Source organism: Anarrhichthys ocellatus, unplaced genomic scaffold, assembly GCF_004355925.1.
Source record: "Anarrhichthys ocellatus isolate YVR2014 unplaced genomic scaffold, GSC_Weel_1.0 scaffold60, whole genome shotgun sequence".
Lineage (NCBI taxonomy): Eukaryota > Metazoa > Chordata > Actinopteri > Perciformes > Anarhichadidae > Anarrhichthys > Anarrhichthys ocellatus.
This window is the reverse complement of record NW_022280090.1, coordinates 1276687-1294535: the sequence shown is the minus strand read 5'-3', so window position 1 is coordinate 1294535 and position 17849 is coordinate 1276687. Positions and strand designations below refer to the sequence as shown.

The 17849-nt window shown below is 43.5% G+C and overlaps 1 protein-coding gene across 9 annotated transcripts in view; it reads left to right on the top strand.

Moving 5' to 3' along the window:
• Positions 1 to 17373, top strand: part of eif4g3a (eukaryotic translation initiation factor 4 gamma, 3a) — a 44781-nt gene extending 27408 nt beyond the window's left edge. For all 9 annotated transcript variants that reach the window (XM_031871790.1, XM_031871788.1, XM_031871784.1 and 6 more), the window contains 22 exons: positions 186 to 477; positions 685 to 809; positions 1677 to 1796; positions 3012 to 3167; positions 3531 to 3728; positions 4449 to 4595; positions 4738 to 4974; positions 6459 to 6563; positions 7787 to 7925; positions 8229 to 8350; positions 9474 to 9564; positions 10228 to 10345; positions 10433 to 10656; positions 11506 to 11618; positions 12384 to 12556; positions 13826 to 13951; positions 14329 to 14410; positions 14795 to 14893; positions 15116 to 15262; positions 15496 to 15577; positions 15676 to 15822; positions 16338 to 17373. In XM_031871790.1, coding sequence (XP_031727650.1) covers positions 186 to 477; positions 685 to 809; positions 1677 to 1796; positions 3012 to 3167; positions 3531 to 3728; positions 4449 to 4595; positions 4738 to 4974; positions 6459 to 6563; positions 7787 to 7925; positions 8229 to 8350; positions 9474 to 9564; positions 10228 to 10345; positions 10433 to 10656; positions 11506 to 11618; positions 12384 to 12556; positions 13826 to 13951; positions 14329 to 14410; positions 14795 to 14893; positions 15116 to 15262; positions 15496 to 15577; positions 15676 to 15822; positions 16338 to 16519 — 3225 coding nt within the window. In that variant the 3' untranslated portion in view covers positions 16520 to 17373. The remainder of the gene's footprint in view (positions 1 to 185; positions 478 to 684; positions 810 to 1676; positions 1797 to 3011; positions 3168 to 3530; positions 3729 to 4448; positions 4596 to 4737; positions 4975 to 6458; positions 6564 to 7786; positions 7926 to 8228; positions 8351 to 9473; positions 9565 to 10227; positions 10346 to 10432; positions 10657 to 11505; positions 11619 to 12383; positions 12557 to 13825; positions 13952 to 14328; positions 14411 to 14794; positions 14894 to 15115; positions 15263 to 15495; positions 15578 to 15675; positions 15823 to 16337) is intronic.
• Positions 17374 to 17849: the final 476 nt, after the last annotated feature.

The following is a 17849-nucleotide window of genomic DNA, read 5'->3' as shown; positions in this document are numbered from 1 at the left end:
CCAGAGGATACGGCCGGAGGGAACCATCCAGGCGTCCAGTAGCTCGCTCCCAATGCATCCTGGTATATGTAGGCACTGCTGACACAGCCGTGCGAGCAGGAGAAATTAGCTTTCTCGGTTAATATAGCAGGCACTGAGGAATGTATTGCTTGATCATCTGAAAACTGAATCTTGCCTCCGCACAGGACGAGCCCAGGCCAGTAGAGCAGCCTGCTGGAGACCAGGACCTGCAGTTGGCTCCTGTGAGCAGCAGCCCGGTGCCGCTGCCATCCGTCCTCACCTCCACCGCTGCTCCAGCTCCTGCCAGCAGCCCCGAGGTTGACGGAAAGCCCGCCGCCATCCCAGAGGAGAACGGCGAGGCGGAGATGGAGCCCATGAGGAACGGGGCAGGTCACACCTCAGAGACGGAGAGCAGCGACAGCGGAGTCACCTCCGGAGAGAAGGAGAACTCCACAGGGGCCCCGCAGGACATGGAAGGTTAGAAGGGCCCCGTTCTTTTGACATAGCTACTATAAACTTAAATGTAAAAATACAGCAGTTTTGTAAATAGATTTCTGTGTGTGTTGACGTTCATATTTTCAGCATAACTTGTCTTTTTTCAGTGTAGCTTTTGCTTCAATTATTTTCAGTTCAGTCTTTAAATATATTTGCACTTTGTCTCTCAAACCCTGCTTGGTGGTCCAGACCTGGCCGAGTCCAGTGGGAAGCGTCAGTACAACAGGGACTTCCTGTTGGGCTTCCAGTTCATGCCCGCCTGCGTACAGAAGCCCGAGGGTCTCCCGCCCATCAGTGATGTGGTGCTGGACAAGGTGAGCAGGCCAGTTTGAATACAGCTAAAAATCTCACCTCAGGCTCTTGGAAATGATTCTGACTTTTCTGAGGTTTTAAAAACGTAAGCAATTAAGCTATTAAATGATAGATTGATGAAATGGGGTTCTTCATCATTAGCTCAGAGCAACAGGCATTGTTTCCGACTTGAGTCCGTTAGATTGAGTGCACTGGATCAAAGATACAGCACACAGTTTGGTTCATTCCTCTGATCCACACAAGTGTATGGGTGGAGCGTATGGCCCGGCGAAATGCTGTTTTGATTAAAATCACATTGCTATTATGTCACACTTGGCAGCGTTGAGAGCCTATGCCCCTCCCCCACCTCTCCAAAAAAGAACCACCAGACCTGCGATGCAGAAACCCAAAGTCTCATTTTCTCTGAGGGAGAAAGTGAAATCTCAGTGGGAACGAGGAAGTCAAGGACAGCTGAAAGACAAAGAGCTGGATTTGTTCTTCTCTCCTCCCCCACAACTATCTCCCCCCTGCTCTCTCGCTTTCTTCCTTCCTTCCCCTCCACATCTGGTCCTGACTTCTCTCTCTTAATGGCCCCGCTAATCCCGCCGAGCAGAATTTATCACCAGTACAGTGAAAATACATAAACTAAAAGCCCTTTAATGTATTATGACTGTCATTTACAGCGGGTCACCTTTAAGGGACCACTGGGTTAGAAATGCACATATGCACGCTCACCAGACTCCTTTTACCCTATTGCCACTATTGTTATGGGGATCACTGCTCCCCCTGCTGTTCAACTTTTTGTGTGTGTGTGTGTGTGTGTGTGTGTGTGTGTGTGTGTGTGTGTGCGTGCGCGTGTGTGTGCGCGTGTGCGTGTGTGTGTTGTGCAGATTAACCAAAACAAGTTGCCATCTCGAGTGGTGGAGTCCAGGGTGATTTCCAGGGGACCGGATTTCACACCTGCTTTTGCAGATTTTGGCAGACAGATAACCGGAGGACGAGGCGCTGCGGTGAGTCACATGAGCACTTGCGCGCCGCCACTCTTTCATAAAGTCACACGCACACGCGCGCCGCCACTCTTTCATAAAGTCACACACACTCCTCCAATTCCAACTTTCTTAAAATGTGTCTAGTTGTCTCGTAATCATGAGGTCAAATTGAGAAATTCAGTGGGGAAAACATTAAATGGATACGCCACATCTTTCAAACTTTTGCGTAATTGTCTGAGGATAATGGGATATGATTTGAGGTACTTGGTTCCAGTTGGTTTCAGCCAAAGTCCATAAGTATTCAGTGGCTGATTCAACACAGCAAACCTCCGATATACCACTCCAAACACATTTGTACCATCGTCAGAGTCAAGAATTGTCTGATTTGGAATAAACGTACGCAGCAACACATGAGAGTGCATCTGTTCTTCTGGACAATGCAGAGGCAGTTCAGGTCCAGCAGATTGTTACATTCTTTATTTTCATATTTATTTCACAAAGTAATGTGGAGAGTCTGGGCCTGTGTCCATAAAGCATTTTTCATCTGTCTTTTTTCAACTCATCCCAATGAAGGGAGAGCATATGCGGCCGCCTAGAGAGTTCCGCCTTTTTTTTGTCTGGCCGCTTTGAGCGAGCGCGGCGAGTTGAAAGTCTCTGAACTTTTCAGAAAAGCACTGGTGACACGTCACCATAGAAAATAGAGGAGAAGCTTGGCTGTGTATATCCATCCTGAGCTTTATATGTCACGCAGACACTTAACAAATCTTAACACAGACTAAAAAGCCCATTTGTGGCAGCAGATCGGCCAGGCGTACACAGAATGTTGCTGGTGAGTGTTTTTATCGCTTGACGCGTTGTCTCTGACTGATCTCCCTCCTTGCTCTGACATTACGGCTGTCAGATCTAGCAGTGAAAAGCTCATCCAGACAGAGAATGAGGGCAAGCATCCTCAGGTTGGTGCGCTCCCCAATCGCGCTGCAAGCACTTTTCTGCCAGAAAAAGACACAATATGGACACAGGCGCTCATTTGGCCGAGAATTGTTGTCTGCACATGGCTCTTACAATTACAAGGAAGTGGCAGCTACCTTTTCAAGTCATGTATCTTTGTTTTATGTTCAGTTTTTATGTTATATTTTGTTGTTTTTCATTATAATAGACGATGTGTTGTTGTTGTTGTGACTGACTTGTAGCTACGAGGAATATTGACGCGTTGTATTCTTTTCACTGCGTTCACAGCTTATGAACATTGGGGCTCGGCGGCCTCCACCCAGGAAGATCATCATGAACGTGTCGGTTGATGAGATTCAGCTGAAAAAATCTGAGAATGCCTGGAAACCGGGCCTGAAGAGGGCGGAGGTCCTTGCAGACGATCCCGCGGTGCAAGACACACAGGTAGATCCAAATATACACACACGCCTGTCCACAAACACAGAAAAGATGACACAAGAGAGGAGTTTACCAGACTTGTTTCTATTAATTTAAATCCGCTGGAGTGAAGAGCTTTACATTTTAGAAAAATGCAGAATCAATCGTCTGATCTAACTAACCAAAATGAGAGTTGTGTTGTTATTTCTCAGTCGAAGATTTGCTCTACTTCGGTGTGAAACAACTTTACGTAATAAATAGACGGTTATCATGGAACATACGCATTTCTTAAAATGGTATCTTTGTCAAAAAACAATAATAATTGCAAGCCATTAGTTAGTTTGTAAGATAATCTTTAAATACAATGCTTGATTGACTGATTGCCCTCAGGAGCTCTTCAAGAAGGTCCGCAGCATCCTGAACAAGCTGACGCCTCAGAAGTTCAACCAGCTGATGAAGCAGGTGACGGACCTGACCATCGACACAGAAGAGAGGCTCAAAGGGGTCATCGACCTGGTCTTTGAGAAGGCCATCGATGAGCCCAGCTTTTCCGTGGCCTATGGAAACATGTGCCGCTGCCTCGCCACGGTAAGCAGGCCGCCGTGTCGACTTTAGGTCAGAGAAGCGGGCAGGAAGTGAATGAATAATCTCACCTCATCTGTGGTTCATTCACAGCTCAGGAGTTCTAGCACGACAATAAGTAAACTTTTCTGAAATCCCCAGACGGTGCAGTTTCCTCGACATGTGCGCTCCTTTAATGAAAGTAATCCAATTTGCCTCTCAATGTGCAGTCAACGGCTCTGACTAAATGTTTCAGCCACAAGCGGATCGATGGGTTCAGATTCATCACCGCGTTGGTGCAACATAATGCTGTGCGATACAACACAGTTCAATACAATGCGGTGATATAGTGTGAACAATATCATTTTGTGATGAAATGGTGAGATGTGTTACACCCTTAATCTATATTAGAGGGAGGTGGAAAGAGGGCCGTCTTTTCTATTTGGATTGAATTTGTTGGTTGTAAAATATGAAATACATCATTTCTTAATGATGCCTTTAAATGGGTCACTATTCATGTAATATGCATTTCTGCAATAAGAAACAGTTTTTTTTTTTTTCTTTCTTTCTTTTTAAAGAAACATGATAGCTATCAGTTGGTAACCCTAACCATACATTTAGCATACGTACAGGGCTTTACGGTAATAAGAGAAGTTTCCTTTAAACATTTTTAAAGGTTTGTCACCTAAGTTGTGTTAATACTTCTGTTTCTTGACGATATCCACCGTGTCTACTGTTCCTGTGCAGCTCAAGGTGCCGATGACAGACAAACCCAACACCACAGTGAACTTCCGCAAGCTGCTGCTAAACCGCTGCCAGAAGGAGTTTGAGAAAGACAAGGTGGACGACGTGGTGTTTGAGAGGAAGCAGAAAGAGCTGGACTCTGCTGCATCGGTTTGTTTTCAATGAATTACTTTAGCGTGACACTGGATTTCTGGCTGTGCCAAAGCATTTTCAGTGCTGGGGAGAGAATGAAACTCGAAGCAAAGACGTGTTGTGAGTGATTTTTGTTTGATTTTTCCATTGGTCTCCTCAGACGACAGAGCGCGAGCGGCTCCAGGCGGAGCTGCAGGAAGCCAAGGACTTGGCGCGGCGGCGCTCCATCGGCAACATCAGGTTCATCGGCGAGCTCTTCAAGCTCAAGATGCTGACGGAGGCCATCATGCACGACTGCGTCGTCAAGCTGCTCAAGAACCACGACGAGGAGTCCTTGGAGTGCCTGTGCAGGCTGCTCACCACCATCGGCAAGGACCTGGACTTTGAGAAGGCCAAGGTGAGGTGCAGAAGAAGGCTGATTTATTAAGAGAGCTTAAGTAGTTCAAACGAATTCTACATTTCGGGAAACACGCTTGTTTGCTTAATTGAGTGTTATATGAGAAGATTGATACCACCCAGCTACTGCCAGCAAGTTCACTTAGCTTAGCATAAAGACAGGAAACGGGTACATTTTCCTATAACAATTATAATGAAATATTATTATGTATTGTACAATATAAAGAGGGAATATTTAACATATTTAGAGGCTCACTGGCACTTTAAGCAGACCTGATGTTTTGTTTCTGAGCCAGCAAGTAAAACAAGTTTTACTGCAGCCAGAGAGTGATGGTTGACAAGGATTCAGCCAGAAGATGAACTGTTGTTCAGTAGCACTTTGACATGAGCACAGCATGTCAGCTCTGCTAAGATGCCACGAACATAAATGCCTCTGTGTAGAGTGCTGCAGGGATACTTTTGCAGGCCAACCTCAGAAGTTAGCGTCTCACTGGTTCCCTCGACAACAAGCCATGCTGCCATGTTGGTGTTTCACCTGTTTACTATGAGCTACAGGAGCTCAAGGAAGCTGTGGCAGTTCTTTACCGTAATTACCCAAGTTGAGGTGCAAATCGATTTTCCTTTTTTTAACATCATGGATTTAAATTAATTGTTAAAATTGATTTATCGCCCAGCTCTAGGTATGAGAGGCATGAAAGAGAAAGTTGTGGTGGGATTAGGTCCCACGCTGGCCGGGCTCTCTTCAGTTCAAGAGACGGAGGAGAAAATGTTGATGTATGTTCTGAGGAAACATGAATAGGCACACAGTGGATGCTCTGCTTTGTTCTGTCTGACTGACTCCTGTTGACATCAGTGACACCCAGCTGGACACAGCGAGAGTCCTCAGATGCTTGGAGAGACACTAGACCTGAGGGCCTTCCTGCTCTCTCTCTCTGCTGCACTGCGATGTGTGGTTTGATCCTCATCCTCCAGCAGTCACCCTGCAAGAGGAAAGCCCTCTGACCAGCAGAGAGACTGATAGGAACTCAGCATAGCAACTTAATTCTGCTTTGGTTCACTTTCCATTTGAAGGAGTTTTACACTGTTTACCAACATAAAAAGCACAGTTTTAGACGTTAATAATTCATCTTGTCCTTCAGATGAGTTTCATCCTGTTTACTTTGGTGATATTGTGAACATGGGCGTTTTATTGTCGGACAATTACAGTGAATTGGTTTTGGGCTTTCTGGGCTATTACAGTTGTAGTTCAACCGTCTCCCAAATTGTTCCAATTTCATCTTGGGCAGTCCGGACGGCCTCTGCTCCGAGTAACAAACGGACCAATCAGTCAGTTTAGTGTAATAATGTGGAAATCCCTGAAACTCGCTGTCCATTAGATTCAACAGAGAGGTTGAGAAAATAACCTTCATGTCTGAAATGAACCTCCTCTCTCTCTCTCTCTCTCGCTCGCTCGCTCTCTCTCTCGCTCTCTCCCTCCTCCCTCAGCCCCGGATGGATCAGTATTTCAATCAGATGGAAAAGATCGTCAAGGAGAGGAAGACGTCATCTCGGATACGCTTCATGCTGCAAGACATTATGGACCTCAGATTGGTGAGTGTGTGTGTGTGTGTGTGTGTGTGTGTGTGTGTGTGTGTGTGTGTGTGTGTTTGTGTTTGTTGGACAGCAGATAGCGCTGCATTAAACGAATACAACTTTCCCATATCGGTTTCCTAGAATATTAAAACAAATTGATGGCACTACAATGTTTAAACACAAATGTGTTCTGTACGTCTATTAATAGATTAAAATGGTGAATGAATTTTTAAAAAACACCAACAACTGCCATTAACATGTGATTGTGTTGATCTTTATTGTTTTTACACAGAACAGTTTCTTGTGGAAAGTAAACTGTCCACACAGTACAATGTGATCACATATTCTGCACACAGTTCTGTGTTTAGTATTGTTTTGCCAGTGGCTGTTAAACAGGAATCATCAGACATAGTGTGCATTAATCCATATATACTGTATGTAGGTGTAAAGTCAGATTAGGGCTGTTCAATATGACAACAAAACAAGAGAATTCCCCTATTTTAATCAATATCTTTCTCTGCAAAAAAATATTGTTGCACCTGTATGTCAATACACAGTCATCTATGTTACATACATGAATGCTCACCTGCACACAGTCTATTGTCTGTTCTGTTTCAGCAGTTTGTTGTTTAGTTTATTGAACACATATTTGGAGGGGCACATGGACGTTTCCTGGGCTCCCACAGAGACAAATGAGGGGCAAACGTCTTAACATGACGAGTGTCGTGTCCGTTTTTATCCAACGGAGACATCTGCACTGTGATTCTCTCCTGCAGTAACTCTTGCCGAACGCAAGCTGTTTGAATTCATGTCACTGTCTCCTGCAAGACGGTGGAAACACACATTTGAGCCGGGCCGTGCTGCGCTCTTGTCAAATTAAAATGAGCAAGGCTGCTTGGGCTGCGCAGTGTATAAAAACAAAAACGGCATGTTCAGCATCATGGAATGAAACAAATGAAGGGTCGTAGTGAAAGCTGAAACTGATAATGTTAACACATGTGTCTGAGTTAGTCAATGATCATAACTGACAGTCTTTCAATATTCCTCTGCGCTTAAAAAAACGTCTTTATATCTGAACTGATACATCTGCTTTGATAAAACCCTCCGACACTCTGCAATAATCTGGGCTTTCATTTGAAACGGCTCGGCTCAAGTGAAATCAATCCGTGATAAACTGCTGAAGCTGACACTACTGCTCGAGTCAGTTCTGAGGTCATTTGTGGTTCTCGGTATTCTTCCAGCACAACTGGGTGTCCAGGAGAGCCGACCAGGGCCCGAAAACCATCGAGCAGATCCACAAGGAGGCAAAGATTGAAGAGCAGGAGGAGCAGAGGAAAGTGCACCAGCAAATGCTCTCCAAGGACAGCAAGAGACGGCCAGGTCAGACCCGCGGTCTAAATCCTCTTTAGAGCTTACAGTCGGCACACCGACGGCGACTCAGGAAGCCTGCAAGCATACTGAGAGATTTCCTGTCCCTATGGACTGTAGAGGTGCTATTGCGCCCAACAGCAGACAGGAAGCCCCCCCGGTCCATTCTGTCTGTTAGCTGACCTATCATTTCTCATCATGTCTAGCGCAAAACCGTCAAAAATGTAATTTTGTCAGCTTTGGCTGTCTACTCAATGAATGACATACCATTAGATTTCCACTGAGTGTGCGTATGTGTGTGCGTTGGCCTTGTAGATCCCAGAGAGCAAAGAGAACAGAGAGATCAGCGCGTGCAGAGAGAAGAGACCTGGAACACTGTGCCCGTGACAAAGAACAGCAGGACCATCGACCCCACCAAGATCCCAAAGATCTCCAAGGTGAGACATGCTACTGCCTCTTGCATATGAACCAAGCAAGCGCTACAATACAGGGGGGGGTTCTACTCACTTCACGATGTGTACATGCCCTTCTTCGCCTTTTTTCCTCGCATCTTAGTCCTTCCCACTGAGGGATGCGAGCGGTGGAGGCAAGGAGAGAGGAGTCGAGGAAAAACGGGCATTTAACTAAATAATGCATCTACGCTTCAGGGCGAGCGTTGTTTTGTTATACCGCTTTATTTTATTATCTCTGTCAGAAGAACTGTGTTCACGACAACTTTATATATTTACTTTTAATTCAATTCACAACGTGGCATAATGTGACAAAAATATGCCACGCCTCTGTTATACGTCTCGGGTGCTGTAAAAAGACTTTTGCAAAGTGTACACATGTGCATCCTCGCTCATGGCCCCTCCGGCAAGCCTCCTATCTCTTCGAGATGCATTTTAGGAATTGAGACAAGGAGGTAAAAAAAAACAACAACAAGAGAACTCCTGTGTTTCATCATGTGTATTTATTCACTGGCCCTGTCCTCTTGTGATCCACATTATGGTGGTGAGTGTTCAGTAGCACTCCGTCCCCCTGTTGGACCCACGTGGTACTGCTTTGTAAAAAGAAAACAAGTTCCCCCTGCAGGAGGAATTCTGCCATGTTCTTGGTGTTGGGTCCAATATGAGAACAGTCATCCTTGTTGACAGTTCTTGTAATACACTACATGGCACACACTGCATTTTGTGTGCTACTTATATCTTGAATCAAAGGTTTTCACCAGTGCGTTCTTGAGACCCTGAATACAAATAAACCGGTGTAAAAGATGGATAGATGCACTACAGAAGAATTTAGTAAACAAAACGTAAGCATGATTAGTGAGCAAGTGATATATCAGGGAGGGCTCTGTCAGCAGATTGTTACTGTTATATGACACAAGTATATTAGTATCTACGCTGATTGATGTGTGTTATTTCTGGCAGCTCAGAGCGTTAAACGGACAATCAAAATGTACCTGCAGGGTTATGTCTGCTTCATTCATCTGGTCTCAAACGGTGTCCTCGTTTGCCTGTTTGCTGTTGATGGTTTCCATGTGTGCTTGCAGCCTGTTCTTAAATGATTCTCTTTCTGCAGCCTCAAATGGATGAGAAGATCCAGCTGGGCCCCCGGGCTCAAGTCACGTGGGGGAAGGGCAGCAGTGGAGGAGCCAAGGCCAGTGACTCAGGTAAGAAAACATGTAGTAACTGATCCAAGACCACAGGAAAATTGCATGAGCAGGAGTTGGAGATATCGTGCGGACCTGAAGTGACGGGGGAAATATGTGTTTATTACACAGCAAAGCACATCTCATCTTGTGTTTGAGAGGCCAGTTCAAAGAAGCAAAACACTGAAAGAGCCTCAGAGGTGGAGCACTCTCTCTCTCTCTCTCTCTCTCTCTCTTTCTGCCTCTGCTCAGATTTTACTTAATGACTGGTTTTTGACATCAATGTTTGAGTTGTAACAATCGTAAACTTCTTTGAGATTGTAGCTGCAACTTGCCTAACTGTCACATGGTTAAGGTGTCAGTATGCCTTAAAAGAAGTATGATGTGTCGTACGACCACGAAGACAGAAATGTTGATAGCTGTTCCAAACGGCCATTGTTAGATTTAACAAAAGTTACAGAAATTGTCAAATCAAATATCGGTTTAGCGCCTCTGTAGATTCTTACTGATGCTTTTAGTTTGATCCTGAAGCTCACTAGAGATTGTTTTTCCTATTGATCAGCATTGAATTTTGTATTTTCTTTCCCTCTTGATACTGCAAACACCTGAAGTCTATTGATCCATGAGCATTACTCTTCATTTTCTGGTCATTTGTGTCTCTTCTAACCTTTCTGTTCATAACAGAACTATCACGGACAGCTGGCCTCAATCGTTACTCTGCGCTGCAGTCGACGCCTTCTCCTCAGCCCTCCACCACTCCTCCACAGAACCCAGACTTTGACTCCAGGAGAACTCTGGGAAGGTAAACAACAACACCACGTGCTTCTGGTAGTTACGCTCTCATTTTCAAACATCCTGATTGACTCAAGCTTTTTTCTTCTCCTGGCAGTCGTAACAGTGCGACGAGGGAACGCAGTGAGAAGCCGGTGATCTCTGCCCCTCCGTCGTCACGGCCCGTACCGTTCACCAGGGGGGGCAGTTCGAAGGAGCTGCTGGAGAGTCCAACCCCCGAGGAGCCGCGGAGAGACCGGGAGCGAGAGGGAGCCGAGCCCTGGAGACTGAGTGTCACCGAGGACAAAACGGAGCCGGAGAGCAGCCGAGTCAGGGAACCTGGTGAGACACGCGGCGCTGCACAACACTTGGACGTACATTGAAAGCATATTTGCGTTTAAACTGTCTCTAGTGACACCACATGGATGATCTGGTTCTGAGATTTAAGCCATGAACTAGTCTGGGTTGGCATCAGATGTCCTGAATACACCATTGGTGCACCATTAATGACATCAGAAAACATAAATATTGTAACTCTTACCTCATTTACATGCATTGTATATTGTTTCTCTTTGTATTACAACATGTGTCAATCAATTTAGGATAACAGCAGATTGAAAACAAAAGGATCACGTCTACGAATGATCAGAAATGCTTGTGTTTGTAGCTCCCCGGTGGCTTGTATGCTTATGATTTCTCGTTGGTGTGACGTTACACACTAGGATTCTCCAGCAAATACAGAGTATATATCTGGCCACTAAATATTGGGCCACAAGCCAATGTAGTCTACCGGCTCACTAACGGCACGCAGATCTAGAAAGGCAATTTGTTGTATTTGTGATCAGTTGTATTTGTGATCTTTGGGGGTTAATGCCCTTGCGTCTCATTTTGTTGCTGTAAAACTGTACCATGCATCATTTTAATTAGCTTTGGCTGTGATGCTGTTATGCGTGTCTTTTAGTTTAGTCAGTGAATATTATATTCTCAGATAAACTGTCCCTAAAAACATACATCTAGATTAAAAAAAAGATTGTACCTTTTTGAAAGTATAATAAATTAAAGATTTTAAACAAAGTATATGTATTGAAGTCGGAATAGAGTAAGTTGTTGCTTATGTGATTAAATCAGAGTAGACCAAACATGGATTTTTATCCAGACAGACACTGTTGTGACTGTTGTTAACGTCGACAGTGAAACCGGAGCCAGTGGTCCAGACCTCGGAAAGACCTCCTATGTCTGAGGACGAGACGGAGAGGAAGTCCAAGTCCATCATCGACGAGTTCCTGCACATAAACGACTACAAGGTACTGAGATTCACAAGGAGATCAACAGTAGATGCATCAGTATTTTCAGTTTTTGTTTCTGTAAAATACTTTTTTAAAGTATATAGATAAATGGGATAGTTCTGATTTTGCGCGGTGGGGTTGTATGAGTTTGTTATCCGTAGTCGGTGTTTTACCTGCAGTAGATTGGAGGAACAGACAGGAGTACGTGCACGGAAACTAAGTATTTACTGCTGTGGACGGAGGCAGCAGCAAAACGTATTTTAGCCACCTAAAAGAAAACTGATGTTAATTTAAGTGTACGCTATGTTTACCTTGCTGTAAGACAGCCCTTCGAACGTGGACCTGAAGCTGTTGCATCCATCTATGTTCTCTTCAAAGCTACTGACTCCTTTGACAAAAACAGTTATTTTACCTCGTACAACTCAGGACTTGCAGGTCTACTGCTGCCTCGATCAAGTCAAAGTAAAGGAGAGGAAATATTCTAAATATAGTGTACACTTAAATTATAACATATCAAATAAACTGTATTTATTTTAGGTGGTTAAATACGTTTTGATGCTGCTCCTCCTCATTAAACCCCACTTCAAAAAAATCTAAGCTGTCCCTTTTTAATGTGTTGCTCTTTAACGACAACGTTGTTAATATCAGACCCACAGCTTTAATCGTTGTCCTTTAACCACTGTCCATGCGACAACAACTCATAGAATTCAGATGCATGTAGTGTTCGAGATCCTCTTCTCTCACTAGCTTCAGTCTTGACTGTATTCCTTTGTTTTTCTGCAGGAGGCTGTTCAGTGTGTGGACGAGCTCGACCTGGGCTCTCAGCTGCACATCTTTGTGCGTGTCGGGGTGGAGTCGACCCTGGAGAGGAGTCAGATAACTCGGGACCACATGGGCCAGCTCCTCTTCCAGCTGGTGCAGCAGGGCATCCTGCCCAAACCTCAGTTCTTCAAAGGGTCAGTTCACCCACTTATTTTAATGCACTCAGCCGTAAAGCCAGGCAACCGACTGTGCCTGCTTCTTGTTATTGTGACTGCCGTGTTCCCATAAAGTGGGAATATTGATTGAGACACAGTTTCTTATTCTAAAATGTTTGTTTATTGGCATCCCCATGAGTTGTTGCAGTGTTATCCACAGATGTACCCAGAATATTATTGATAGTTCTCCAGAGTTTCTTACTGTCACACTTACTCCAATTGGTTTCTCAGTAGGACTCCCAATCAGCTGCATCACCAGACTTCATGGCCACCTTTTGTTGTCTCTTGCCTTAATTGCTGCTTTCGGCATTCTGTTCTTCGTCCAGCCAAGAAGCTTTTCTTGCTTTAACTGTAAATATTCTAATGAACAAATGCGTATCAGCCGCCTTTTAACTCGGCTTCAAGCACTTCTCTTAAGTTAATCCATTGTTACAAACTAGTCTCTTGTTTGTATCGTGGTTGCTCATGAGAAAATCTGCTACCGGTTCTGATTTTGGAATCAAACAAAGTACATGCAACTTCACGTATTTGTAAATAACAATCAAATGTAGATTCCTTTGTCCAATAGCTTTTTAAAATCAACTTTCAAAATCTGTAATTTTGAAACAAATAACTTAAAAATGCCTAAAGTGACACTTTGAATCCAGGTTTCTGCTTGATGGGGGTTAAAAGAAAACTGTTTTGATGGTCAGCCATCGTTCCAGAGCAGAACAGTGCAGTCACTTCACCCAAATTCAGAACAACTGTCAAACTCAAAAGGGAAACTTTAAATGAATGCCAAGTAGAAGTAGAAACAAAGAATGAAGAGGAAGTGTAGTTCTTCTTGTGCGAGGGACATTTTTCTGGTCCATGATGAATACAATTGAAAACGAATTTGAGTTTAAATCCATATTTTGTTGGTGCTTAAATATCATTTGTACACGTCTAGTGTGTCAAAATTAAATTTTGTATATATACACATGATCTAATAAGAATTTATACCAATGTAGTGGTAAGTAACAAACAATAAACAGTACTTTTTCCTTAAAACAATTTTCTTTTTTACTTACATGAAATAATTAGGCAAAACACATATAGGCTGTTCATCTACTTTATCACATTACATCCGACCACCTCATGTTTCATGTTCTAAGAAGCCAATTATCCACCGTTAAACATGACTGATCCTCTGACATGGAAGAGGAACAATTACATCATTGTGTTGTACTTCGCTTCCTAACCACCGCGGCATCCGTTTTGTTTCCTCAGGTTTGCAGACATGCTGGAACAAGCGGACGACATGTCCATCGACATTCCCCACATCTGGCTGTACCTGGGCGAGCTGCTCACTCCGGTGCTGAAGGAAGGGGGCTTCTCTATGAGAGAGCTCTTTAGGTACGACACCCGTCACTCGCTGCATACTCCAGCAGAAAACATACTAAAAATACAGTCAAATTTAGTGTTTGCTCAGAATATATCAGACCAATGTGTTGGCTTCGTGTGCACAGATGAAATTTGTGTTCACCTCCACAGAACAACATTTTGATCAATATTTTCCTTGATGAACATAATTACATGTTTGTTGTTCTTCGCGCAACATTTTTCTACTTCATGTTCCTCTTCTCTGTTCTCATTTCCTGGATTCATTTTAGGCTTTACTAAAGTTTAAGATACATGGAGGAAACTTTAACGGGCCCTTACGGCTGCACAGCAAATAGTCTCAAGTGTTTCATTGTGTTATTAAACTTCTCCGTTCATCTGTTTGTTCACAGTGAATTAAGCAAACCTTTGCTTCCTGTGGGAAGAGCTGGGATCTTAATCTCTGAAATACTGCACATACTATGCAAACAAATGGTAAGCAACACGTTCAATCTTCAATTGAGTAATTAAGTTACCTGCTCTTATTATAAAGCCAGTGGGCTTTAATCAATAGCTCCGTTGTAGTTGTACACGTGTAATAGATGATGTTCACTTAAATGTCTATCAAGGTGATTATATCGGTGATATTTTGGTGAAATGGATTTGAATGTAGAAGCCAAGAGTAAGGACAGAAAAAATGCACTTTCATTGTTGCTCCCATTTATTTACTACATAAATCAAATCATGGACATGGTTGATTTGTAGCTAATTATGGCTGAATCGGCTCGTTGAAATCTTTTTACCTGGAGACCAGAGAGAAATAAAAATAAGTTCTGTCAGAGAAGAGAGGTGCAATGTTGTCTCCTCCTGTCTCCACAGAGCCATAGGTCTGTGGGTTCTTTGTGGAGGGAATCTGGCCTCGACTGCACCGACTTCCTGCCAGAGGAAGAGGACGTCGAGGCTTTCATCTCAGAACAGGTTTGTGATAAAGGCCTCCGCTCAAATCTAGAATATCAAAATTGTAGGAAATCTCAGTCACTAACATTTGGCTTTGTTGATACTATTATAAGACAAAAAGTGGACAGAGAGCACATTATCCTCCGACCCCCTCCTCACTCTTTCTTTTTCCCATTTCATCATCTACCTCTTTTATTGTCACCTCCCCATCGTGTCCATGTCCTCTCGTCTCGATGCGAACAGAAACTCCAGTTCGTTCTGTCGGACGGCTCCGGTCCCGAGGAGGCTCTGTCCAAAAAGATCTTGTCTCCTGAGGAGCTGAGCCAGCAGCTGGAGAAACTCCTCCTGGAGGACATGGCCAGCGACGAGCAGATCTTTGACTGGGTGGAGGTATGAGAAGTGACACATTTCTTAGAGGAGCAACCATTAAACTCTGCAAGCTAGTGACTTAAATTCAGAGAGGCAGCCTGTAATGAGCAGAAACATTTAATAATAATAAAACAAAACAAGACTTAAAGCTGTTTCCTGTTCTTTTGCAGCATAACTGCTAAGACGTGTTGAACCATGTGAAATTGACACATTGTGTGTTTCCCCCCACTCCTCCTCTGTGCTCTATTTCCCAGGCAACCCTAGATGAATCTCAGATGAGCTCATCTCCCTTCCTGAGGGCTTTGATGACAGCTGTGTGTAAGGCAGCAGTGAAAGGTAAGCACTCCGCCACCTGGAGGAGAAACTCCTCTATTCTGCTGAAATGCCACCACTGATTTCATATCACTCACTCTCCATCCCGCTTTACCGAACAGATGATAACACCAACTGTCGAGTGGACACGGCCATCATCCAGTGGAGATTGCCTGTATTACTCAAGTACCTTAACTCAGACACTGAGCGACAGCTGCAAGCACTTTATGCACTTCAGGCGCTGATCGTCGCCCTCGATCAGCCTCCAAGTAAGTGCTGCATCTCGGTTTCATTAGGAGGAGAGAACTGTGATTCATCAGAGAAGACATAAATCATTTTAACCAATCTTATTGCAGAAAATATAATCTCAGCACAAGGTTTGTTTCGTAGCAGGTATGAAGCTATCGATCATGTCACATGATATTCATCAGCAGATGGAGCTTGCCCGGTTGTCATGGAATTACAGATGCTCAAATAAAAAAATGTCCTGAGCACTTAGAGGACTGCTCGTCCGTGTCCGATTAAAAGTTCAGATTCAATTCATTGTTGACCTGGAGAAGGTAGTTTACAAATGTTTCTCCGGTCAGTTTTTCGCTTCGATATTCAGATTATTCTAATCTGTAACATTAAAGCTTTGTTTAGTAACATTACAGAAATTGGCAATAGGAGGCTACATTTAAAGAAAAGTGTCAAACAGAACTTCTACAGCAGGACAGAACGTTCTTTCACTTCATGAATCCTTGCCGGAGCCAAAGCGATGACTGATGCGTCTTTTGTCTTCCAGACCTTCTCCGGATGTTCTTTGACTGTCTGTATGACGAGGACGTGATCTCGGAGGATGCTTTCTACAAGTGGGAGACGAGCAAAGACCCTGCTGAGCAGCAGGGTAAAGGTGTGGCCCTCAAGTCTGTCACGGCCTTCTTCACCTGGCTGCGGGAGGCGGAGGAGGAGTCGGAAGACAATTGACGAGGGAGACACCCGGGGGACGCGACGTAGTAGAACTGCATCCTTACAGCAGAACAAACAAATAAACATTCAAAATGGGTGTGTGGGCAGGACGACATGTTTTACGGCTGGAATTTTTTTCTGCGGTACGGTTCGGAAAACATGCCGCCATTTTGAGTTTGGATTCCAACGGCGGAAGCACTAAATACCTGTATTATACATAGAAAATATTTTTGTTTTAAATTTTAACTTACTTTTGTTTTGTTACTTTTTAAGAAGAGACTTAAAAGCTACATAGGTTCTGGACTCTTTAATTTATTATTTTTTTAAGGACTGCAAATATGAAAGTTATTTAACATTTGCAGATGCTCACAAATGAGAACAGAAATAACAATATAATTAATTATAATAACAAAATAATAATTGTGAAATAAATAGCCTCCCTGGATTCCACACTGTTTGGTTTAAAACGGGGTAAAACAAAGTTATTTTGGGATGACGGGGAAGCGGAGATAAAAAGGAGAGGATGCACAGAAGCTATTAACGTTGTCCGTGTATGACGTTTTGAGGTCAAAGGTTATCTCCTAATAACCAGAAGGTGTTTCCCTCAGCCTTGGCTAGCTCTACGTTGATTTGTACATACACCTCGTGAGAAGCAGAGGTATGCATTCGAGAAGCGATGCAAGTCAGTCCACAGAACTGTCAAAACAAATGCAGATGAACAAACCGGATACATTGAAATGAAACGAGCAAAAAATTGCAACATTAAAAAGCAAATGGCCAAGGTCACTGAACGTGAAATGCTTGTAATACTTCAGACCTACAGAGCAGATTAAAGCTTGTAAATACATTAAAGACAAAAAAGGTATTTGAAATTGCTCATTGTCATGATTTGTTTGGTTGGTGTTTGAAGATGAAGGTTGACAGATTTGTTTCTTTTGAAAGTGTGTGCGTGTTCTGTTTTCCCATTTTCGGGTAACACCCCAGCATCCTCAGGAGCAGCTGGAGTCACTGTGAGCCACTGATTTGTTCTGCTGAGACAATTAAAGCATCGACAAACATGAATTAACTCCCAACTTGTGGCTTTGAAATAGTTGCAGCAGGTCATTTCTCTTGTAATTGACTACACTTTTTTTAATATGTTTTATTGTATTTAGATAAATATATATTTTGGTCTAGATTGTGTATAGATCTAGTTGAGATGTGTTTAAATGTGGTCAGGCATGCACTGGCATTCATATTACAATGTCTGCGGGATCACATGCTGATCAGATCACATATGGGGCTGGCCTTATCCATAGCTCATGCATTTGCTCGTCTTTACGGAAGTTGACTTGATTTTTTTTATCAC